At 40.2% G+C, this 26,064-nt stretch overlaps 1 protein-coding gene across 1 annotated transcript in view; it reads left to right on the forward strand.

The window, feature by feature from the left end:
* Window positions 1–26,064, forward strand: part of LOC114435948 (receptor-type tyrosine-protein phosphatase gamma-like) — a 234,170-nt gene that overhangs the window by 116,150 nt on the left and 91,956 nt on the right. Inside the window, exons 7-8 of the mRNA XM_028405936.1 lie at window positions 13,974–14,166; window positions 21,533–21,717. Of these exons, the coding sequence (XP_028261737.1) occupies window positions 13,974–14,166; window positions 21,533–21,717 (378 nt within the window). The remainder of the gene's footprint in view (window positions 1–13,973; window positions 14,167–21,532; window positions 21,718–26,064) is intronic.

Consider the following 26,064-nt stretch of genomic DNA (forward strand, 5'->3'; position numbering starts at 1 on the left):
GAAAACTAATTTTATATAAATACCAGTAGTGCATTCTGGAAGGTAAAGCTTTTCTAAATTTTTGCAACAGAAACTGTTCTTTGATTCTATAGTAGCATATTAAAGTGAATAGTGTTGGTTGATTGATGTAATGATATTAAGTAAAATATATTAAATAAGTGATGGATCAATAACAGCAGGTATTGACTAAATGAACCTATTGCACTACAGCCTCTAAAGCCCTGAGGTAAATAATAAAAAGTGGCACTCTGTACTGTCTGTGTCAAACAGAAGTGGCAGTTAAGTTTAGGAAAGATGTGAAATTGAATAAGTGATCCTTCTTATCGACATTTCTTGTCTCCCCTTGCATGGTTTGCCAGAGAAGCTGCATAGAAACCCTGCTGTTATTTCACCCACATACCTTGCCTTACATCTCAACACCCTGCAGTGCATGTGAATTAAACACCCTAACTACAACTGCTGATGTGAAAAAATATTGTGCTTTTGTAAGATGACTGCCAGTCATGCATAGATGAAACTGAATGTATGAACGTTTTCCGGCAGAACCAGCTGTACTGTACTTTAATGTACAGCAGCCTTTTTGTTGAAATGGTGATTAAGTGGGATAATAGCAGCCATTTCAAACAAAACAGAGTGAAGACTCTCAGGAAACAAGTCTTAAGCTCTCATCTACCTTCCTCAGCCCGGAGAACTCTTGGCAGACTCATTCCCTAATGAGACCAAATGAGTTTGCTTAAGAGCTGCAGTGAAGCAAGCCAAATGTGGATGTATTGGCTTCTCCATCTTAATGTAAGAAGAGGAGGTCTATGTAAAGCAGGCAGTGGAGAGACATTACAAAGACTGATGGGATGGAGGAAGAGGAAGAAGATGGCAGAGATAGAAAGCCAACAAGAGAGGTGATGCTCTAAGTGAACTCATAACCATCAAGCAACATAACTGGAACCACAGCAAAACAAAGAAGGATATTTATTGAGAACGGAAAATAAGGTTTGTACTTATCGGTAATTCCTTCTATCATGACTGTTAGAGAACCAAGCAACAACCTCCAGGGCTGAGAAATTAAGCCCATCTGAAGGAGAGTCCTTCCCCACAGACCTTTATGTTAGAATGAGTAACTTTACAGCAGAAATAATTATGTTTTGGTCTCTTTTCTATGACAACTGTACTATAATTTGTAGCATAGGTGGAAAGAGTATTATTCTACCTAAGTAAGACTATTACTTTGATGAGTTTTAACAGTTAAAAGTACTAGTCTAAAAATCTCTCTATAAAAATCTAACAAATTGTTTAACTCACTACTATGTGCTTGCACAGGTTTGCTGTTGAGTTTTTGTAAGCGGCTAGTTCTCGTTGGTGGTTGTTTAATCCCCCCTCCCCACCTGGTTGGGTATGTGGCTATGCTGACTGAAGTGGACCTCTAAGTCTTGCAGTCTTGCATAATATACACAGTCGTTAGCAAATTTCATAAACACATGTGTTTGAGTGTTTATGTTGAGTGACACTACAATTGTGGTTATCAGGTCTCTTTCGTCTGGGTAATGTGACAGCTAAAAGAGTAAATAAGATCAATTTGAATCAATTTTTTTCTTTTTGGTCTGTAGACATTTCACTGTTTCCCCAACCACCTTCACTCATGGTACAAATCCTCCATTCAAACTCTGAAGCATCAGTTGCCTCATTTTTTAAGATATGAAAATTATTGCACTTTTACTTGACTGAGAAAGTTTATTTTGAATAATTAAAACATGCATGCACTCGTGTTCTTAAGTTATCAATACCAAAGAATCTAGTCTACTTGAATTTTTATATAATTCATTAAACTTGGAAAAACTGTTTAAAAAGGTTAGTCAGCCTGAACACTAACTTGTTTTTTTTACTTTTTGCTCAAATCCTTTTTACAGTGATGTATATATATATATATATATATATATATATATATATATATATATATATATAACTGTAAAAGTACCTCAGGCTCAGTTATCACTGAACTGTACATGCATCAGCTAGAAACAGCTTTGTTTGCTGTGTGTGGCTGATCAACATTTATCTTGACAAAGAAGATATGAGCTGGCCAATCACAGTGTCTCTACAGCTGTTAACATGTTGTGACATTTTTAAATAGGCATCAATCTTTACATAATGACAGACTGATGGGGCCACAGGCAAGATGGAATTTCTGCTATACATTTATTCTAGCCCATGTGCAGAATATTCTGAATGATACACTGCTGCCATATTTAATCTAACTGACATTGTTTGGATAATATGTTAAGTACTAAGTACCGGATGATTCAACACAAGGGAATGATGCAAAGGCCAAGAGAATCTAAGAAGGAAAATGAATCTATTAATTAAGAGTCATCAAGGAAGCAACATGGGCATTGTTCATCCTTCCTGTTCTCTGGCTGTTGATTCCTGACAATTAGCAAGTTTATTCTCAACATGTTTAAAATCCTTTTTTGAAGTCCTTTTGTTCCCCGCTTGTACAACTCTCCTGAGAAAACATCATGCAAAAAGATAAAAGCAGGAGGTAGAAAAAGAATTAACACTGAAGGTGACTCTGGTCATTGTCTCTGTGTTGTATTTCTCTCTCTCTCTCTCTCTCTCTCTCTCTCTCTGCTGTTCTTTTGTTTTGGATGATAGTTGAAGTAGGTCAGTGGCAGTGACAGCCGTTGCTTTGGGCCTGTTTTTAGAGTGGATCGATGCTCAAGCTCTTACACAACAACTACACAAATACAAGTCTGGCAGGTGGACCTGCCAGACTTGTATTTGTGTGTCTAATGTTTGTGTTTTGTGTCTGTGTGTGTGTGTATGAGGGAGGAAAACTCTTTCTCAGATGTTATCGTAGTGCTGGTCTTGCATCACAGTCACCTTAAATACTAAGGGTGGGACGGTTCAGAAAAAAAATTCCTGAACTGATTTCCTGAACCGTTCGGTACATGTGTTTTGGTTCGGGGCGTGTGTTCTGTTCGGATCTGGACATGCGCATCAAGTAATACTGGCAGGTAGTGATGTGTTGCTCGTGAACGATTCGTTCGATATGAACGAATCTTTTATATGAATCGGGGTAACGAGTCCCCTCAGTGAGTGATTCGTTCTTTCGCTACATGGCAGGCAGCCGCATAAAGCTCAGTTGGCAGGACAGGAAACAGATATGATTCGTTCCTGAGTCGCGGTAGCCCCCGGATCTTCGTTCTGTTGTCACGTGACGGCCAAGCCACTCAGGCTGTGTGCCAATTGGCCAGCAGCAAATGATCAGCAAAGGAACTTGCGACTCGTTCACAGATCGTTCATACGAATCGTTCATACGAATCGTTCCGGATTGCTCATTTGTCACGCGAGAGCTGAAGCTCAGCTGCGGGGCTGTGGACTCAGAAACAAACAAGGAAATGAATGTCTGATATCTGACGCTCCTCAATTTGTCACGTGACACCAGGCAAACGCTATGTATTCATGAAATTATAATTAATGGTCTTTGCTTGTTGTTGATGTGTAGTGTTATTGTGTATATAATGTAAAGTGTGTTTGTAAATAAATGCTTTCTAAAATGACATCATGTTTTGTGTTATACTCTGCCATTAAATAATAAATATAATAGTACATTATCCAGTCATGAAATCATATGTAACCAAGGCTGCTCAGGCTGCACGGATCAGAGCTGTAGATTCGTTCTCCTCCTCGTTCTCGCTCATCGTTCATTTGTCACGTGATAGGCTGCTCAGGCTGCACGGATCAGAGCTGTAGATTCGTTCTCCTCCTCGTTCTCGTTCATCGTTCATTTGTCACGTGATAGGCTGCTCAGGCTGCACGGATCAGAGCTGTAGATTCGTTCTCCTCCTCGTTCTCGTTCATCGTTCATTTGTCACGTGACAAGCTGCACAGATTCGTTCTCGTTCACAGCTCATGTGTGTGTGAAGCAGTACACTCTCGTTCATTTGTCACGTGACAGCTACCTAGTCACTGTGGCACTGTTAAACAACACTGGCAGGGAGGATGCAGGACAGAAGTCACTGTACCGTGGTGTGTATTTGCCCTCTTATGTTTTCACATGCTTTGAATTGCTTGTGGTAGTTATACTTATTATACTTTGTCCCATATCAATGCGCGGCACTATACTACAGAGGGACACGGCGCCACCGGCTGTAAAAATGAACGAAATGACTCACAATAAGATTCGTTCACGTGAGGGTTCGAGAGTAACTGATTTGAGTCAGTAAGAAGAGTCGAACCTCCCAACACTACTGGCAGGCGTTTTTACCACAGCATATAGACGAGTGTTGGCAACTTGGCATCTCTCTCACTACATTTGGCGGTTTTTCAAACCTTTTTTTTTAATCAAAAGCTACTAGTGACTTTCTCTGGTGACTTTTGGAGACTGACGTGAAATCATTTTGCAGTCAGGCTACTGTCCTCGACAAGCGGCGACCGTGAGCTCCTCCCCCGCCTCAACGCACTCACAGCCGGTCACTCTCACTGTAGCTTCACGCAGCAGGTTCAGCTGCAGGCAGAGCAGAGAGACCCACACCACTCTGCGTCCAACCGTGTGGAAAGCTACCGAAGGTCCCGTCAATGCTTACAGAGCGGGATGAAAATAGTATAGTAAATAGCATATATTATTGGCAAAAATAAAATAAAAACATCAGTACCGTTAGCTTAACCTAGCGTAGTCATAGAGTTCAGTCTATTCAACTACCATGTAATGAGCAATGGTGGACAAAGCAACACACGTTCTCTGTCCGACGGTGTGTGTTTGTGTGTGTGTTTGTCTGTGCATGTGTCTGTGTGTGTACACACATCGGGCCTCTGTGCGCAGACTGCAGCGCAGAGAGAAATGACATGCTGCCGTGCAAATAAGATTAATAACATGAGCTGTTTAGTTTGTTTAATAAAGGAACAGGATGTAGACCTGTCCTATAGTAAATGTTATCTTAAATGGCTTCTGTTAGGATCTGTTGCTATATAAAAATCAAAAAGAAATAAAATTGACTTGACCTGATATAATGATAGGGAAAACCTGAACTGATTCTTAAATATGTTGAATGTTGGATAAGTAGGGTTTGTATTTTATGCTCATCTGGTATTTCCAGAGTGTTAAAAGTAGAAAAAACCTCAACAATGTAAACTGAACCGAACAGAAATGTCACGACCTGGTGTTTATTTCTGGTTTTGTTTTCTTGTTTTGGGTTTTTAGTTTAATCTGTGTTTAGTTATTGGTATTTTCCCTGTAGTTATAAGGTTTTGTTTAGTTCTTGTGTCTTGTTTGTCTTGTCTTGTGCTTCCTGTATTATTTTGATAGTCCTGTCCACCTTGTGTATTGTCTTGAGTTCTACTTCCTGTGGTTTCCCTCCTTGTTTGATTACTTGCCCTACCCTCATGTGTGTCACCTGTGTCTCGTTGTCTTCCCTGGCTATTGTGTATTTAGTCTTTGTCTTCCCTGCACTCTCTGCCAGTTTGTCTCGTCATCAAGCCTAGGTAATTTTGTCATGCTACGATTTTTGAACCTGCCGTGACTCTTTGTTATGAGACTTTGCTTTTTGCCTTTGGAGTTTTGCCACGTGAAGTGTGATTTTTAGTTTTAATAAAGAGCTTTAATAAAGAGCTTTTGTTGAACTCCTAAACCACCCTGTGCCTTTGCGTTTGTGTCCTCCTCCTGACGAACCCTGACACGAAAAGCATGACCTCAGAACCGTGATACGAACCGAACCGTGGATTTAGTGAACCGTTCCACCCCTATTAAATACAAGTTGCCAACTGGGAGGTACTATTGAGATCAGGCTCTCAGTAGAATTTCTAAGTGGGACATGTGGGAATTTTGTAGAATTTCCCACCAGGCATTGTATGCAAGTGTGCCAGCATTTTCGGCTAAGATGCAGCCGTAAGGCTCGTTTTTCTGTCTAAAGATGTAAATAGTACTTGAAAGATATCGCTTCACTGAGCCATGGTAATTTGCATGTTTTTGTAATGTTTTTACCACTTTTATTGTGTGAAATATGTCATATTTAAATAACAATATCAGAGAACACCCAATGCAAAACATCACTAGATGCACATTCTACATTTTGTCAACTGGGCCAAACTGTGTGGGCGCTGGTGGTTTTTTACAGCTTGATGTCAATTTTGGCTCCCAACTGGTAAATTGTAGATAATGTATAGTATTTAAACATTCCTGTGACCCTAAAAACCTTCTAATCATTTTCTATTCCAATCTAGTCAATACTCTGACTAATACTGAAAAAGCCACAACAATAGAAACTGGAGTGGCTAAAACCAAAATTGAATGAATAACCAACAAAATTAATTAAATTAAGAAACCTTTATTAGTCCCACAATGGGGAAATTGCTTAAGTGAGTACACTGGAGGCTATGCGGGTAAAGTCCTGCTCCTGTTATTGACTACAGGGGCTGTCCAGGTAAGAAAAATAAGCAGGAAATGGAGGGAACACTACAGTTTGCTGGCAGCAGGTTAATACAAACCAGTGTGCCCAGCAACTTTGGTCAACAGTAGAGGAAAAGGCATTCATGTAGTTAGTGGTCAACAGGTTTTTGCTTGGGAATGACAAAATCTACAAATCCATCTTTTTTTGTTTTCAAATTAAAAAGGGGAAAACAGTCATATGTAGATATCAGATCAAAGCTCACAGCTAATGTTGTTTATTGTTTTTGATAACCATGGAAATGGAAAGCTGGGTTCTATGCAGGACTTTTCAGGGACCATTATTGTTAAACTGTTTTTTGAATTTTTGTTTTGCAAATAAGGTTATGTGTTAAAATGCACTTTAAGTGACATACTACTTGCAGTATGAAAACGAGAAAAGCAAGTGCAAAATTGCAACATATTGTATTTCAACTCAATATTAAAATTTTTAAACATACTGCATAATGGGAAATTAGCAAATTAGAAATGTGTCCAGTGTCTCAAAGGCAATTTTCTACATTGGGTACAGAATGTACCCAATAATTTTTTCACTCTTTGTTATATTGCAGCCATTTTCTAAAAATCAGTTCATTTTTGTTCCTTGTGAATGTACACACAACACCCCACATTGACAGAAAAACACAGAGTTGTTGACTTTTTATTTTTTATTTGTTTTATTTTTTATTATTTATTGAAAAAAAACCTGAAATATCACATGGTCCTAAGTATTCAGACCCTTTGCCCAGTATTTAGTAGAAGCACCCTTTTGATTTTGAATACAGCCACGAGTCTTTTTGGGAAAGATGCAACAAGTTTTTCACACCTGGATTTGGGGATCCTCTGCTATTTTAGCTGTGTGCTTATAATTATTGTCTTGTTGGAAGGTAAACCTTTGGCCCAGTCTGAAGTCCTGAGCACTCTGGAGAAGGTTTTCTTCCAGGATATCCCTGTACTTTGCCGCATTCATCTTTCCTTCAATTGCAACCAGTTGTCCTGTTGGGCCACTCTGCCATAAAGCCCCGACTGGGCTGGAGTGATGGTTGACCTTCTACAACTTTCTCCCATCTTCCGACTGCATCTCTGGAGCTCAGCCACAGTGATCTTTGGGTTTTTCTTTACGTCTCTCACCAAGGGTCTTCTCCCCCTGATAGCTCAGTTTGGAAGGGTTCTGGTCGTCCTAAATGTCTTCTATTTAAGGATTATGGAGGCCACTGTGCTCCTAGGAACCTTAAGTGCAGCAGAAAAAATTTTGTAACCATGGCCAGATCTGTGCCTTGCCACAATTCTGTCTCTGAGCTCTTCAGGCAGTTCCTTTGACCTTGTGATTCTCATTTGCTCTAACATGTATTGTGAGCTGTAAGGTCTTACATAGACAGGTGTGTGGCTTTCCTAATCAAGTCTAATCAGTATCATCAAACACAGCTGGACTCAAATGAAGGTGTAGAACCATCTCAAAGATGATCAGAAGAAACGTGTCACAGCAAGGGGTCTGACCATGTAATATTTCACCCTTTCTTTTTTAATAAATCTGCAAAAATGTCAACCATTTTGTGTTTTTCTGTCAATGTTGTGTGTACATTAATGAGGAAAAATGAACTTAAGTTAATTTAGCAAATAGCTGCAATATAACAGAGTGAAACATTTAAGGGGGTCTGAATACTTTCTGTACCCACTGTATTATCCACCCAAATGTTACATGAGCAACCTGTCATTCACTATCAACCCATCTAGAATTATGTGATCCTGCCGTCATTCTGTATCCGTGGCCCACAGCACAGACTGCTAAATCTTTCTGTTTGCCCCAAGCCACAGGGACAGCCACACATACAGTATATAACTGAAGGAATGCAAAGAGCTGGTTATCAAACACAAGCTATAAAGTCATATTTACTGTATACAAAACTAAAAGTAGTTTTAGCTGGAGGCACTGATCCACAGATCCAAGCTGCCTGTAATCAGCCTATGCTGCCAAAAGGAATCTTGCTCTGATGGTGTACTGATTCCAGCACAGTGTGGAGGTACTGTATACAACTGTGCTGTGGTACATGCCAGTACTATTTGCACTCCATCTAGAAGTGGATTAAAAGCAGAAGCCTCTCAGGCTTGTGCAGTCCTCTGTGTGAGGAGAAACACAGAGTGGAAGCAGGCCATTAATAGTAATCTGACTCTCAAACACACACACACGCACACGCACACACACACACACACACACACATTTAGAAGCACTAATGATCACATAATGAGAAAAACAGAGTTTGGTAAAGTAAACCAGCTGGAAGTTAAATGCTGTCACTTAGAGGAATACCTATCCACACATCAGATTACTAGGGGAAAATGGACACTGAAAATAAATCCACTCAGTCTGCCTGGTGTGTGTTGTTCTGCAGATTGCCTCTGCTGTTAGCTGCTAGCTCTGTCTTCAGTCTCCAGGCCACATGGCAGTCTGTGCCACATACTACACTCAACAAAAATATAAACACAACACTTTTGTTTTTGCTCCCATGTTTCATGAGATGGACTTGAAGATCTAAACTTCATTCCAGATACACAATATTACCATTCCTCTCAAACATTGTTCACAAATCTGTCTAAATGTGTGATAGTGACTTCTGCTTTGCTGAGATAATCCATCCCACCTCACAGGTGTGCCACATCAAGATGCTGATCTGACATCATGATTAGTGCACAGGTGTACCTCAAACTGCCCACAATAAAAGGCCACCCTGAAATGTGCAGTTTTGTCTCACAGCAAAATGCCACAGATGCCACAAGCATTGAGGGAGCGTGCAATTGGCATGCTGACAGCAGGAATGTCAACCAGATCTGTTGCTCGTGCATTGAATGTTCATTTCTCCACCATAAGCCGTCTCCAAAGGCGTTTCAGAGAATATGGCAGTACATCCAACCGGCCTCACAACCGCAGACCACGAGTAACCACACCAGCCCAGGACCTCCACATCCAGCAGGTTCACCTCCGAGATCGTCTGAGACCAGCCACTCAGACAGCTGCTGAAACAATTGGTTTGCATAACCAAACAATTTCTGCACAAACTGTCAGAAACCGTCTCAGGGAAGCTCAACTGCATGCTCGTCGTCCTCATCGGGGTCTTAACCTGACTCCAGATCGTCGCCGTAACAGACTTGAGTGGGCAAATGCTCACATTCGATGGCGTCTAGCACGTTGGAGAGGTGTTCTCTTCACGGATGAATCTCGATTTACATTGTTCAGGGCAGATGGCAGACAGCGTGTGTGGCGTCGTGTGGGTGAGCGCTTTGCTGATGTCAATGTTGTGGATCGAGTGGCCCATGGTGGTGGTGGGGTCATGGTATGGGCAGACATCTGTTATGGACGAAGAACACAGGTGCATTTTATTGATGGCATTTTGAATGCACAGAGATACCGTGATGAGATCCTGAGGCCCATTGTTGTGCCATACATCCATGAACATCACCTCATGTTTCAGCAAGATAATGCACGGCCCCATGTTGCAAGGATCTGTACACAATTCTTGGCTGAAAATGTCCCAGTTCTTGCATGGCCAGCATACTCACCGGACATGTCACCCATTGAACATGTTTGGGATGTGCTTGACCGGCGTATACGACAGCGTGCACCAGTTCCCACTAATATCCAGCAACTTCGCACAGCCATTGAAGAGGAGTGGACCAACATTCCACAGGCCACAATAGACAATCTGATAAACTCTATGCGAAGAAGATGTGTTGCACTGCATGAAGCAAATGGTGGTCACACCAGATACTGACTGGTTCTGAGTCCCCAGACCGCCAATAAAGCAGAAACAAAATGCACATTTCAGGGTGGCCTTTTATTGTGGGCAGTTTAAGGTACACCTGTGCACTAATCATGATGTCAGATCAGCATCTTGATGTGGCACACCTGTGAGGTGGGATGGATTATCTCAGCAAAGCAGAAGTGCTCACTATCACACATTTAGACAGATTTGTGAACAATGTTTGAGAGGAATGGTAATATTGTGAATCTGGAATGAAGTTTAGATCTTCAAGTCCATCTCATGAAACATGGGAGCAAAAACAAAAGTGTTGCGTTTATATTTTTGTTGAGTGTATTTCCACTGGGTAGTTTCAGTGGATGAGTTCAAGCCTACTGGTTAACTGACACCCCTGATAGGAAAGCGACAAAATGTAGCAAGGGAACTAAAAAGCTGTACATAGATGTATTTTTTCTCATTCCTCCTTTGTCTGGCCAAACCCTAAGGGTTCAATAAGGTTTGATAAAACAGCAGGATTGATATGGTGCTTAATAATCCTTTGATGTTGATGATTTGACTTTAACAATTTCTCAAAAGGTCACCCCTAAAGCCGGTCACCAAAGCTGGAAGGCGGGTATTTGTTTAGAGGTTTAAAATTCTTTTTTCAGTGGCTCTGGAGAGTTGGGATTTGGCTTTGCTGTAAACACATTCTCAGGAACCCTCCTGTAGTACAGGGTCATGGGGGATGGAGCCTATCTCAGCTATCTATGGGCCAGAAGCAAAGTACACCCTAGACAGGTCACCAGAGCCATCACAGTAACGCAGAACACTATGAACATTTACAACAAAGATTCAGAGACATCAAGAAGGAAGCAAGACAGAACAGCTTAAGCTATTTAAGAAAAGAGAGAAAGGGGAAAAACAGTGTATCACATGGGCTGGCAACAGACGGCCCATGGGCCGAAACTGGCCCACTCACAAATCAATCTGGCCCGCAAAATTATTCTGATCATAGATTTTTTTTTTTCCCCAATCTTTTTTTTCTGTCTACAAATATAATTGGCTTAGCCTATGTGTCTTTAATAAACAGATGTATGGCTATTGAAAAAATACCAGGGCATAACTTCATCCTCTATTTTATTTTGCATAACAAGAGTTCAGCCTGCAAACACAGTGTGAAAACAGATGAATGAAACCCGCTACCCAATGAAACCCGCTACCCAAAAGTCTGTCACAGACGCTGCGGTTTTGAATGCGTCTTTCCAGAGATGTTGTTTGGAAATCTATGAGCTGCATCTCAAATTTAGCCTTATCCCAAGAGGGCAATACCACCTTGCCAGGGAGGAGAGATTTTCACTTTGTTGGACTATGAGAGGGTGACACACAAAAGCATTTACATCATTGGGACGGAAAATTCCTTCTTGATTTGAAGTTCACTTGTAAATAATCTTTCAAAATAAAAATGACCTATATTGACTCCATTTTCACGGGTAATAGCCCACTTGTCCTTTAATTATAGGAGGAGTTGTAGCACTGTTTTTAAGGTCCAACATTGCTATTATTTACCATATTAGCCATTATTAAAAGAGGGTTAGTAGAGTTCATAATAGGCTATGAAATTATTCAGTTAATTGTAGATCTTTCCCATTGTCCATATAGCTGAGTGGAAGCCAGCTGTTTGGAGCTCTAAATTGGCACTAATCTACTCTGGCCTGCCGCCTAGTGGCTTGAAAACATTCTGGCCCGTGGCCAAGAGAACTTGCTGACCCCTGGTGTATAGCCTGAGCTTGTCTGTGCCTTATTTTCTTGGATGAACTGGTGGAGGAGCATTTTACAAAAAAAGATACAGCACTGATACAACAGTAGTTCAACCTCAAAAAAGTGTGAGTGCTGTTAAATTTCTGCGTTTTATTGTCTGTTTATTTCAAAGAATCTGATTGCCACACAAAGAAAGTCACAAGTGTGCTGTCTACAGACTCACTGAAACATTTACCTTTCCAAATGAAATCTGCCTTTCAACACCCCTCCCCTTTCCAACACTCTCATGCACACAAGCTGTTTGTCTGTGTGCATTGCTTCCAAACACACTGTACAGAGTCTCCATCTGCAAACACAGACAGAAAGATGACACTTCAATCACACGGTGCAAATCCATGTCTGGTTGCACGTCTTGCCACCCAGCATGATTTTTTCAAATGGCAACATGCAGAAACAGGCCAGCTTCAACATCCAACACAAAGCAGTGCAAAATGCTCACAGCTTGACAGAATGGCAGCTAAATTCAGATTAAAACAACATTAAGAAGAGTTTTATGTGTTATATTTTTAGTGTAACTGCAGTCAGAGTTAGTTGCAACAACATAATGATGACATGATGGCAATAAATACCCATATTTATAGAACACTTTGCACTTGTGAGCCTTAAGCTCTAATGAAGAAACAAGGAGAAATTAATTTCTTTTGTAGGCTTTAAAGTATCTTTGCAGTGTTCATTTCTGTCCATCCATCCATTTATATCATTTTTCCAGAGTCTTCTGTCCTCTGTGCAGTAGATATAACCTTGCTTTTGCTGACACATGTATGCCTGCAGGTTTTAGTCTTCACGTTCTGAGTTTTGAGCTATAGTTGACCTTTCAACCAGAGCAGACTCTTGCACTCAATATTCTAAACTGTTGCTCAGTTTACTTAATTTTGGTTAAGCTACATCCTGTGCAAATAATGTTTCAACATAACCCATGGCTCTTCATTTTAATGTGTTCATTAGAGCTCAGACTTTTCAAGTACTTAGCTAACTTAACTAACACACAAAACAACAATTATCTCCTGGGACAGCACTTCAAAGATGCTGGCCACAAGGACCTACTCACTGAAAGTTTATGTTTGGTGATAGGAGGCGGTTGTGGGGATTAGCTGGCTAACATGACCTCTAGTGTCAGACCTTTCAGACTGATACACTTAGAACCACGTGGTCCTCAGGTATGCATCAGAAAGTTTTTTTTTTTCATTGTCTGGTTAATAGCCCAAATTTGTGACTTATTTTTTTGTGACGTTTTATTTATTCACCCAAATGCATCCATCTAATTCGAATGTTACTGTGTTTCAGCTGAACATCACTAACTCTTTGTGTATTATCATGTGTCACTTTTATTCGTTTCCTAAAACCTCTTGTTCCAGGGTTAGGTGACAGGACACCAGGGGAAAATGCCTGTAAGGTTTGATTATTGCACATATGTGTGTGGGCGTACTTTTCAGGCTTCAGCACAGCTTCCTCCTGAGCAGTGTCCACTCAATGGCACTGTATAGCAACCAGTTGCTCTAGCTTTGACTTTGACTTCAGTTTTCAGGCTGTGTGCCGGAGTTTCAGTCCATTCGCTGTAGGAAAAAGTATCAGTATCAAACATTTCATAAATTATGACACACACAATATTTCCTTTAACTCATTTCACTGCTGTCTTATTTAACTTAATAATGTCAGATTTTGGACATAATTATACAGTTTTGCAGTTGTTTACTAAATATGTTCCTCATTGGTTGGGTTATTATTCATGTATTATTTTCTGTATTCTCCTTTATATTGTTTTTTTATGTGAAGTTGTGTGGCTGCTGCTCTGACCCAGTTGTCCCCATGGGGATAATTAAAACTTCATCTTTTATCATCTTGTTTTTCAATTATATGTCTGCATTGGATTTTTCGAACAGTGTGTTTTTAGTGCTGAGAGGGAACGTGGCTTTTTACTGTTGTGTGATTGATGCAAAAATCACAAAATAACCACACAATGCAAGTACTGCTTGGCACTAACTTCTTTTCTGCATGTGCCACACCAGCTGGAAGCTTTCTACCAGATCTTCACCACGGAGCAGCAGGACCATGTTAAGTCGGTGGAGTATCTGCGCAGCAACTTCAGGCCCATCCAAAGCTTGGACAGCCGCCACATCTTCAAGTCAGCAGTCAAAGATGCCTGGCTTCCTGACCTGACCGACAGCAGTGGGGGCCCATATGGCACAGAAGCTTCCAAAGGTATGACAGCTGAGACTACACAGACACAGAGGCTTTTTCTACATCACCATGATGCTTGGTCTACATGAAAAGACCCAATACTACTGTAAATATTTTAAATATTAAAGGTTATACTTCCATTACTGTGTAAAAACTAAACTTAAAAATTGAATTATTTCATATATTTTTTTTAGTTCTAAACTAAATTATTTATTTTGAAATTAATTGTCACCATATTTTCACTGCCCTATAGCATTGTTAAAGCTTCTGCTCTTTTCTCCCTAAATTGGCCCATTATTCCTGCCTGCTGACATTTTTTAATGTTAATAAATGAGGGGTATTCAGTGTTGTTCATATACCCAGTGTGTGTGTATGTGTAGTCTGGACTGACTTCCCTCGCATAAGGCAGTGGGAGGCACACCAGTCGTCCTTCCACGCCTACCTCATTACCACACAAACAACACCACGTGTGTGAATATTCACATAACTCTCAGTGGGCGTCTAAGTTTGTATGTATGACGTAGTATCTGTGTCAACTGTCCTAGCTGGCTTTGTCCCATCCCTCCTTCCCTCCATATGGTCAACCCGGAGAGAGGTGCATCATCTAGATATGCACATACACCCTCCACTTTTGCACATGCTGCGTACTGTACTGTATGCATGTGTTGTCTTGGCAGAGTGTGCTGTATACTCATGCTATATGTCCTTGAGCGCCTCTGTGGGGCATTTTCTGTAAGCAGATCTATAAGGCCAGCAGAGAAAAATGCAGATGAAGTGTAGGAGGACAGCTGGAAAAAGAAGGGAATTAGAGATGACAAAGACTATAGACAATACAGTATAGAGCACATTCTATAAAATCTCTGCTGAAGTCATTGCTACATGGAGTGATTAAAGGGAGATTGTGCATGTGTGTTTTCATTTGGCCTGTCAACCCCCTCCACACAGTTGTAGTAGCAGAATGAAGACATGTACAAAAAGCACAGCAGCTGCTAAATTACATGAGCCATTTTCCTCCCAGCCCTTCCTCACTGTGCTAATTTCATTTTACTGTGGCTTCTGGCTTTCACGCCTTCCTGCTAGTAATTGTTTCCCATCAGCCACCATAGTTCATTTACTGTCCCTGAATGACTGGCAGCCACTTATTCAGGCATATAGATGCAAATACAGTACAGAGAAAACTGACAAGGAAAGCAGTTCTTTTAGCTTTAACATGTGCAGAGATACTGTTGTAAAAAAAGTGGTTGCTGAAAAAAAAAATGGTAGAAATATATTATTTAGAGCTATAATACTGTCATTACCTATACCAACAGGCCACCTAAAAGGATCACTATCAAAGCCATGCAAATTAACATAATTTATTTGTATGAGTAGTCAATATTGACTGTTGCTAACCTTAACGACGCAGCTTTCTTCTCTTTTTGTCAGGGTTTGTGGTGTGGGAGGACACAGTTGCAGAGAGCAGAGCGGTTTCAAAAACAAAAGCAGTCTTTTATTTAAGCCAGGAGGGCAAACAAAACAAACTAAAAATCACACTTGGCGTGGTCAAAAGTAACAAACTAAAAGTCACACTTGTTGTGGCAAAAACTCTCCAATACAAAAACAGAGTCACTTACAAAGAATCGCGAAGGCAGGTTCAAAAAGACATGGCATGGCATGGCATGGCAAGGTAAGCTAGGCTAAACAAGAACAAACCCCGGGAGTGACGACAAGACAAACTGGCAGAGAGTGCAGGGAAGACAAAGACTAAATACACAAGACCAGGGGAGACAACGACTCACAGGTGACACACATGAGGGCAGGGCAGGTAATCAACAAGGAGGGAAAACACAGGAAGTAAAACACAAGACAATACACAGGGAGAACAGGACTACCAAAGTAAAACAGGAAACACAAGACAAGACTAGACAACTAACACAAACCCAGGGAAACAAAACACCAGGACAACAGGAAAATAACAATAACTAAACACAGATCTAAAAACCCAAAACAAGGAAAACAAAACCATAAATAAACACCAGGTCGCGACACTTTCTTTCTCTCTTTCTCTGACACATCATGTCTTGTGATGATGGAGTTAGCTGCTCTTTGTTGATGAAGATTCTCAGTCATCCAGGTCATAATACATAGAGAAGATTGAAGTGAGGCGTCTGGACTTGTAGACTTGAAGACGTTTCGCTGCTCATCCAAGTAGCTTCATCAGTTCTGCTGCGCTTTCATTGTCTTGGTTACAAGGATGATAAATTGGCTACAGAAAAAGCACAATAAGATGACAATCTCTCTAGAGACATTTAGCCTTGTACGTTTTAGCCCAGCTTGGCTTGGTGCAGATGCAACAGACATGTGAATGTTCCTGTCCTTAAAAATCTGGTATCTACCTTCTTATGGATGGTGTCTTTCCTGTTTTCTCAATCTCTCAATCGCTCAATCCAGGTTATTTGTTGTCCTGTGAATTGCTAGGTGGCGCATCCTAGTCCGTTCAGGCAGCGGTAGGGCCACGTGTGTGCATGCATCATGCGTTTTTTTGTCCCGTCGCAGTTTATTCTTTTGTAGCCCTGTCGAAAATAAACTTAGGACAAAGCTGTTGTAGTTCAACGGTTGTTTACATATGGCTTTTGTATGCGACCCGGACACTGTCTGCATGAACCGGAAGTATCAGATCGCTAGCTAAATTTGCTAGCTGCATTTGAGGTGATCCACATGAGGTGGATCGAAGTCTATCCGGATATATCTGTTGTTCAGACTATCCCGAATCCCGCTCTAGTTGGATTAATTTGAATGGGGTCTTAGTTAAATTAACACTTTACTCTGTTATTATATGCACACCTTTTGTGTATTTATTTATTTGTTTATCCCTTTATTTCTACTCATTTATTCATTTATGTAAGGGTAATTTCAGTTGATTTTATTTTTTTTGTCTTTCTTTGACTCAACAAGTGCTATGCTGTTGTGTTTATGCTGGAGGTTGGGGTCTTGAGTATTTAGGAGTATAATGTTTTGTAATGTTTGACTATGAAAATCAATAAATATATGATTAAAAAAATTCTATTTGGGTACACTAAAAATTAATATGTTCTCTTTTTTTTGCGCTGGTATAGGGGTTTGTCTTTGAGGCTTTGTAAATTTTTTCAGGCAACCAGGAGAATTAGGAAGTCATTATCAAGCACATCATCAAAGGAAAACTGTGCATGTCAGCCATACTAGGGCGAGGGCAGAGCTTAATTATATCTCTGCTGTGTTGATTTAACACTGATGTGATCAACTATGTCAAACAACTCTACAACTGGACACAATTTAACTCTGAAAGTGTTGAAATAACACTTTAGGAGTTAAAATCAACTCCTAAACATTTAACTCCCAATTTTTTCTGTGTACACACATAAAAACTAAAGCTATAGCATTAACTGTTAGACTGCCTGCTCACCTGCTGAACCTTGGGTGAGATTAGTTGTATCAAGAACATATATAACCCTAACTCTATCAGATTCTTGAGATAAGCATTCAGGAAATTGGCCAGCTGTTTCCTCTGCATAGACAAGCTGGAAAGAAAGATTTTTAATCTAATAATAATAATAATAAGCCATTTTTAATAGGGCAAAAATCAGTATTATGTGATGATGACGTCTCCATCACCACACTGTCTGTGTGTGTGTGTGTGTGTGTGTGCGCAGCATTGCTCATGTTTGAGGACTTAATCCTTCATATCATGACATTTCTTAAAAACAAACGTAAACATATGACATTAGTCGTATTTAAAACCTAGAGAAATGTTAAGCTTCAGTTGTGTAACATTTATGGTTAGGGTTAGAGTGAACGTAGAAGTCAGTGTAATGTCCTCTGAAGTCACACAATTGTGTGTGTGTGTGTGTGAGAGAGTATGAGAGAGCGAGACGCCACTTATCTTTAATGAAAGCAATAATAGGATCTCTTCATCACACTTCCAGACGCATATGGCTACAAAACCCTTTTAGTTTTGTTGCACACAGTGAATATAAGGAGTTGTCACTTTAAGTGTCCCATTCTGATTGGTAGCAGTTCTGAGATGGGAGAACAGGATGCAGGAATAGACTCACACACACACTTAAACACCATACTGTAGCCTACCTCTGACAAGCCTGTTACTATCTAAGTCTTGTCCATGCCATGCCATGCCATGCCATGCCATACCATGCACTTCTGCCTGACCTCGGGGTGCTCCAGGTAGTAGCCTTGTTCATGCTGTTTTTTGTTCCTGCCTTTTTATGCCATGTGCCTGTTTGCCTTAATCTAGTTTTGCCATGCCGAGTGAGATTTTTGGTTTTTGTATTGTTTTGCCCTCCTGGCTTTGAATAAAGGAGCTTTTGTTAACCTTAACCGCTCCATGCCTCTGCATTTGTGTCCTCCTCCTGACAAACCCTGACAGTCCTGTCTCCCTCTTCTTCTCTCTCTCTCTCCTTCATCCTCTCTGTCCTGTCTACCTCTTCTTCTCCTCCTCTACCCGCCCGACTGTTAGCAGGAAGGTTCTCCATATGAGCAGGGTCCAGCTCAAGGTTTTTTCCTGATAAAAGGAAGTTTTTCCTTGCCACTGTCTTTTAAGTGCTTGTTCTGTATTGTTTTTTATCTCTCAGGAAGATTTTAGTACAGTAAAATTTTGGTGTTAATGAAATCTTGATTTTTCTATGCTTACTATGCCATGTTTTCTCTGGGCAGTCCTTTAGAGATCATAGTGTGATCAGATACTTTACAGCTGTGAAGTTCTGCTGCTTAGCATTAACCATGGATGATTAACCAGGATAGTGCTCCCTACCACCCCCCTTGAATCTAACCAATGCAGAGTAAAAGAAATCCGAAGAAGAACAGTGAAACAACCTTTATAAAACGGCAGGCCAAAGTCTTGAAGCACAAACAACTGCTGAGCTGTCCTTTTAGAAAAGTTTTATTTGACATTGATGTGATGAGCATGAGAATGTGTTTCATGTGTTTACTCTGTAGGTGTTCTTCGAGTTAATTTAATAAAAACAAATCACATTTCAAATGTAGAATAATTAATTAAAAACAATGATTTTCATGTTAAAACTACTGGCACATCCACGTAGGCACACTTGGATAAGGTTGACATAACATGGGGTTTAATTTTTTTAATTTTTTTTTTATTTTAGATACTGTATTAATCCTAGAGGATTATTTACAGCTGCTGCCAAGCAGTGTCATACAATGACTAGCAAGGCGCGCCACAGGCTAGGGTGAAGAACACACTAGGGAGGAGTTGGGATCGAACCACCAACCTTCCGGTTACTAGACAACCCTGCTATACCACTGCGCCACTGTTGTCCCCAAAACTGCAAGTTATGAATAGAAAAACTCCACAGCAGCTCCTTATGAGCATGCTAATCAATTTGGTTCCACCAGGCATGTGAGCTCTATTCCCAATCAAGCCATGTTCATCATCATTACCTTTCAATCATTCAATTACCTTTCCTATTTGCATAAAATAGTTCAGTATTTGGGATAATTCTTACATGCATTGTTGGACGGTAAAACAATACTCTCTCTTTTTCATCAGTAAGCAGTGTAACAATATGTTGCTTAACATACATAACGTACTTAACATTACAAGCTCACACAAATTCATCTTCAGAATCAGAAATACTTTACTAATCGCATGGGGAAATTGCTAAAATCTTCCCAGGCTTTAAACTATAGACTTGAATGGTATAAATCCATGCTGTCTGGTGCATCACATGGTGCCATAGTACTCGGATGTTGGTTACAGCAATGCAGAGAGCTCTAAAGGTGCACAACAATTCAAATGTAAGCCAGATATCAGACAGTGTCTGTGCTAGTTCTCTGCCTTTTTACCGACAGCTGGATAAAAGCAACTTTCCAGAAATGCGAAAATATTAACTTGTTTGGCCATTCGTGTGACTGTCTGTTATAAATTGTGTGATGTTTTATTGGTGTAGCTATGAGCAATAGATCTTTGTTAATGTTCTGTATACAGTGCCAACTGTATACAGTGTTTGAGACTGCAGAGAACCTCACTTGTAAAGCACTAATACACCATGTATGAGAGCACTCTGCCGTTCTTCAGTATGCATCTGTCGTAATGCATGTCATTACGTCTTTATGTATTGCTGGCATGCACTGCAAACCTGTGTAAAAGTTACATTAAATTAAACAAGATCAGCTTGAGATCAGCACTAAATGACTCCCACCTATAAGTGTCGATGTGACATTTTATTTATGTCTACCGCTGCTCTTAAACCAGACCTGCCTATATGACCTACCTTCACAGTTGTGTCAATAATTTGATTATCACAGTCACATAGTTTCTGAATGCTGTAAACTTGTTTGTTCATTTGCTGATCTGAATGTTTAAATGTTACTTTGTTTGCTGTGTGAAATGAAGTAACTAAATAGCAGCATACACATCTTTTATTGTTTAAAATAATGTCATCAGGAACTGTTGGCCCTTTCGCAATAGCAAATCTGGCCCTCCCTGAAAAAAGTTTGGACACCCCTGACTTAAGACATCCCTAGTGAAACTCAACACTTCCTGTTTTCCTACAGGAAAATGCCCTTTCAGCTGCACTCTAGAGATTTAAATGTACAGAAAAACACTAAAATGACAGAATAAAGTAAAGCTGCCATCATTTAGCAAATAAAACTGTGTTTCTGTTAGAACTGGAGTAAACTTGTAGCAGTGGAATCAAATCTGAATCTTTTAGGACAGAAGACACGCAGGAGGATTGCTTTGTATTCCACACCCAAGGTCCTGGCTGTTATTTGACTGTTTTACATATTCAATATTTGATCACATACTCCATCAATAGAAGCAGAGTTCAAAATCTCACTGACCCAACAGAGACATCTAGTGGTCAGTTGCCAACAGTGGTCCTATCAGAGAGCATGGTGTGCTCTGTATGCAAAGATAATTATTGTTAGGTTCATATAAAACATACAGTGTTTATGTGTTTGCCTTCATATCTCTCACTGACACATATCTGAGGACAGAGCAGGGTGACTGCCAGCAGGCAACTTGTCTGTGTGTAAGCATTCATTTGTGAGTTTTGGTTCTTTCCTTTATGCAGGCTTAATTGTGCTGTTGGTGATTCATAGCAATATTAATAACACATCACAAATACAACTCATGCCCACCCTTCCCTTTGAAAGATAAGCTAAACTGATGTATTCAGTCATTAAATGATCTCTGTTTGTCTTTTTCTCCTATTAATTCTCATTTGTTCCCATCATTCTCCCTTCATCTCCGCTTCCATATCATCCTTTCCCTTTAATCTTCACCTCATTGGTTTCTTTAATTCATGCCTTCCATTACTTCACTGCTTTTTTCCTCTTGCTCCTTGTTCTGATTGTATCTCCCTCTTTTGTACTACACCCACCCTCCCCTCAGTGTGCAGCAGTGCTCCCATCAACATGAAAGTACAGCATGTGAATGGCAGCGCTCTAGTGGTCCGCTGGGCTCATCCAGAGATTACCTACCACCCACCCATCCTCCACTTTCTGGTGTCCTACAGTTGGACGGCCCACGATGACAGCTATGAGGAGACACACCTTACCGACGCCAAACAAAAACTGGTGAGACAAACTGATTTAGACGTCTGTGTTCTGACTTACAAATACGCTGGCCCACACTGGTCCAGTCGTTTGTTTGAATGTGCCTCACTATTCTGTGTGAACCATACGGTGGCAAAACTGCATAGCATTGTGTTGCGGTCCTCAGCAACAGTAAGTGAATGGACAAGCCAGCACCATTGATACAACACCTGTGCATTCACAGTGTGGGTGGCGAGAGACAGGATGTTGATAATAATGTTGTTCTCAAACACGTGATAAAATAGGTGATCTTTTTTAGCTCAGTTTCTGTGAGGAAGTGTGTTATGGTGACCCACCAAACTGATGATCTACTTTTTGGCCAGCTGTATGTAAAAAGAGAAGAGATGGCCAGTGATTGTGTTTTTAGCACTTTTGGTGTATTAACATATTTCTGGATTTTAGGTGTTTTTTTATTGCCTAACAGTCTCCACAGTTGATTGCCAGGAGTTTTTTAACTTTTAAATATTTTTCCCCAAATTTAAATTTCTTTAAATACACATCAATTCAATATATTGAACCGAAAAGATAGTTTCAGTTGACAACGTATGTTTCTACATGGCACTAGGCCCAGGCTTTATGACCTGTAATGCAGCCAGCCACCAGGGGCCAATCCAAAAGTGTTTGCCCCATCTTTTATATCATCCAAAATATTTGGTCTTTGTGTTAATTGTGATAATTGTTATAATAAGTGCTTTAAACCCTCTTTGAAATCTTTTTGCACACTCTCATCTGTCCACTCACTCCACACATATTTGCAGTCTTTTTGTGCTTCCTTTTTCAGACTGTCGATATCCATGTTTGTTGTGCCATATATTCCACTGAGACACAGAAGAACAATGAGTTCTTTCAGTTCCTTCTCACACACAGCTCTGTTTTCATATCCACAGCTCTGCATGGTTCATCACACCACTACACCACTGTGTCTTAGGCTTCTATGTGGGTAGTTTGTTTCAGTGAAGTTTAGTTCAACTTCTAGCCATGTCAGTACATGGCCTTTTGAATGCTGGAATAGAGCAAAAGCCACCACAGCTGAATAATGAATGGATTGTGAATAATGAAAATTAAGGGGCAGTAGGTTTTAGACTGCAGCTGATGTTTGGTTTTAGGAAAGAAATGAATTGAAAGTAGGAGAAGTAGGAGAAAAAAAATCTGTTCTTGGAAATACTTACATTTAAAGAATGACTGCTTAAAAACTTAAGGCCAGGAAGAAAATGTGTCTCTTTGTAACAACAACAATACTACCTTGATTTTGATCCTAGCTGATTTGGAAGGTGTTTTTGGTAACTGATATGTAATGTAGCTGTAATGCAGCTCCTAAAGTTATAGCTGCTGTTACTAAAAGATAGGATTCTATTCTTATCATTACAATATTAGTCTGCCATACGCACATCTGAAGAGTTATTAGTGGATCTAAATACTGCATGGTGTAGCAGGTGTATATATATATATATATACTGAACACAGTGGGTCAGTCCACGGAGCATAGGCACACAAGGGAAAAGAGTGGTCAAAAAACAGGCTGAGATCAGCACCACGAGTGAACAGGATCACAGACTAAGGTACACAGGGGCTAGGCTAATTGGAGTCAAAAAACTAAGCATAAGGTCATACATTATAACTTGGAGAATCAGGTCGCTAAAGTTAAAGTCGGCTGAACGCACAAGGCAATCTGGCAGGGAGTGCAGGGAAAGACGCCGACTAAATACACCAGGAAGGGGGGGAGACAATCGGACACAAGTGAGACACATTAGGGAGGATCAGGTAGTCACCGGGAGGAGGGAGTTCATGAGGAAGACAAGACACCTGAAACAAGAGGGAAGTTAGTGCTCACAGAATAAACAGGAAATAACAGAATTTCAAAATAAAACAGAATTAACAGAATTTCAATATAACATGACCTGGCTCGAAGGTGGAAACCAGACAGCGTGGCTCGATGGTGGAAACCTGGAAACATTTACCACGCCGATACAACAGTAGCAATAAATAAATTTCCTAACTCACCAGCTAACTCGGGCCCGTCCATGTTACTCCTTTTCTCGCACACACACACATACAGCATTTTCCCTCTTACACAGTCGCTCGGCCCCTTGACCTTCTTAGTCAATAATATGCCTGACCCTTTGCACATACACTATGCCCTTAAACAGACAGCTATCACATAACACCTGACCAGGACACTATAACATAACATTTAACAAAACTTTATTGCAGGATCACTACAATACTGTAAAACTTCGGTTCCTATACTGTACTTTAGTTCCTACAAAATGGCGTGCGAGAAGTTGATCACTGACATATTATAAAAGTAAAGGTAGCATTTTGTTGTTTTTATTATGAAATCTAGTCCAATAAACTTCAGAGAAGTTACACTAATTTAACAAAAAGTGCATCACTTCCATGCTCCATTCTCATTACTAGAGAGTTTACTTTATTTTATTTTATTTTTTTCAGTTTAGCCTGTGTTGTATTTTTATTTTATACTGTCAAGATTCCCAAAACTGTGGGAGTCACAACTTTGTCCATGTCCATGTCACAATAAGCCAAATAGCCCACAAACATCTACAGTTCTTTACAGAACCACCTTCTTTGTTGTCATCATCAAGTCATTCTTTTCATCAGTCCAAACAGCTTTGCCACCTGTGCTGAGAGGTGCTGCTTCTCTCCTGCTTCTAAATAACCAACTGACTTCCTTTTAGCAGTCACCAACAATTCCTGCTCTCCACTTTGTCCTACAAAAAAATGTCTCTGTATGGCATTGTCAGACAAGTATTAACTGGAATCTGATTTGATGGAGAGGACATCCATCTCATTCATAAGCAATGAATGTTACAAAGAGCAAATGCTTGTAGAACAAAATCTTAGTTACATTAAAAATATTTTCACCTGGACAATACAGTAATGTCTCGCACATGTCTGTCTAACATTTTTCCTCTAACTCACAACAAGTGATGTACAAATGGTCATCTTTTCATAATCCAAAGAAAAATTGCTAGATCTAATGGAACTGTCAGACCAGACAATAATAAATGTGATGTTGATCATACTTTATTAATCACATGCCAGTTAAATCATCCCTGACATTGTATTGTTGCAACCACCAATCAGCAGTGTGAGCAAGACACTGCTCCCTCTGTTCAGAAAACATTCTTGGAGTGTACTTAAGGTACCATCCCTGGAGTCACTGAAGACCAGAGAACATCAGTGAGCTTTAGGCACAGCCTCTTGTGGATGTGTTTTCCACTGATGGAATTATTGTTTCATTAAGGCTTAAAAGTAAATTATAATTTTCAATAGTATGATTCTTCAGTTGATTTTTGGCAGTTTAAATCACCAAAATCCAAATTGCCCACATCAAAGTCCAGATTCCAGATCAGTCAACCATCATCTGATCATCAGCCAATAATTAGATGATTTCCCTGAGCACAGTCTCTGCTATTTACTGTTCCCATTTGTGACTATAACTGAACATCTTTTCGTTTGTCTGAGTGAAGATATCACAGCTGTCACTGTTTCTGATTTGTCTGGGAAATAGCATTAAAGTCAAATGCAGTTGCTCAGGGAGGAAGCATGTGCAGTGTGTGTGTTATTTCAGAAATACAGGGGATTTTACATCATCACAAATATGACTGCAAGGGTTTTCAAGAACCTAATAATGTGTTTTGGATACAAACACAATCAGCACTGATTGCATCATTAAAAATGTGTGTTTTTGTTCAACAAAGAAACACACACACACAAATGGCAAGTTATGAGAAAATTGGTCAACACAGGTTTTATTAAAGTTTTCATTTGTCTGGGGACAAAAGTTTTTAATACAAACATACGCATGAGGATATACACACAAACATCCCTCTATCAATTCCATTACACAAGGCCTCATCAGGAGCCAAAATGAGCTATGAGAGAAGGCTGTGGAGCAGGCAGGAGGTTTCATTCCCTTACATTGTGGTCTGGCAGTTGGCTAGCAGAATACTAATACTAAGCTGTAGGGAATGCGGGTCTGCCAGCCCATGCAAAAAGCATGACCTTGGGCCAGTGGCTCAGTGGAAAAAATAGGCAGAGTGGAAAAGGGATCACAGTGCCCCCTGGCTGCAGAAGCAATGGCTTTGAGAAGTGGGAATGGTCCGTGACGAGAGATGGGAGGTGTTTTGTCCTCACATCATTAACTCAAGAGACGACCCCTCCCTCAGAAATCTCTCCCTTTCTTCCTCTCCCCCTGCTCTTCCCACACACTATTTTTTCTTCTATCTTTCTTTCAGCCTTTTGATTCTGCTCTTACTTCTCATATCCTCCCATGATGCCTCTATCTAGGTCACGACAGGGACTTTA

The sequence above is a fragment of the Parambassis ranga genome, chromosome 5, assembly GCF_900634625.1.
Source record: "Parambassis ranga chromosome 5, fParRan2.1, whole genome shotgun sequence".
Lineage (NCBI taxonomy): Eukaryota > Metazoa > Chordata > Actinopteri > Ambassidae > Parambassis > Parambassis ranga.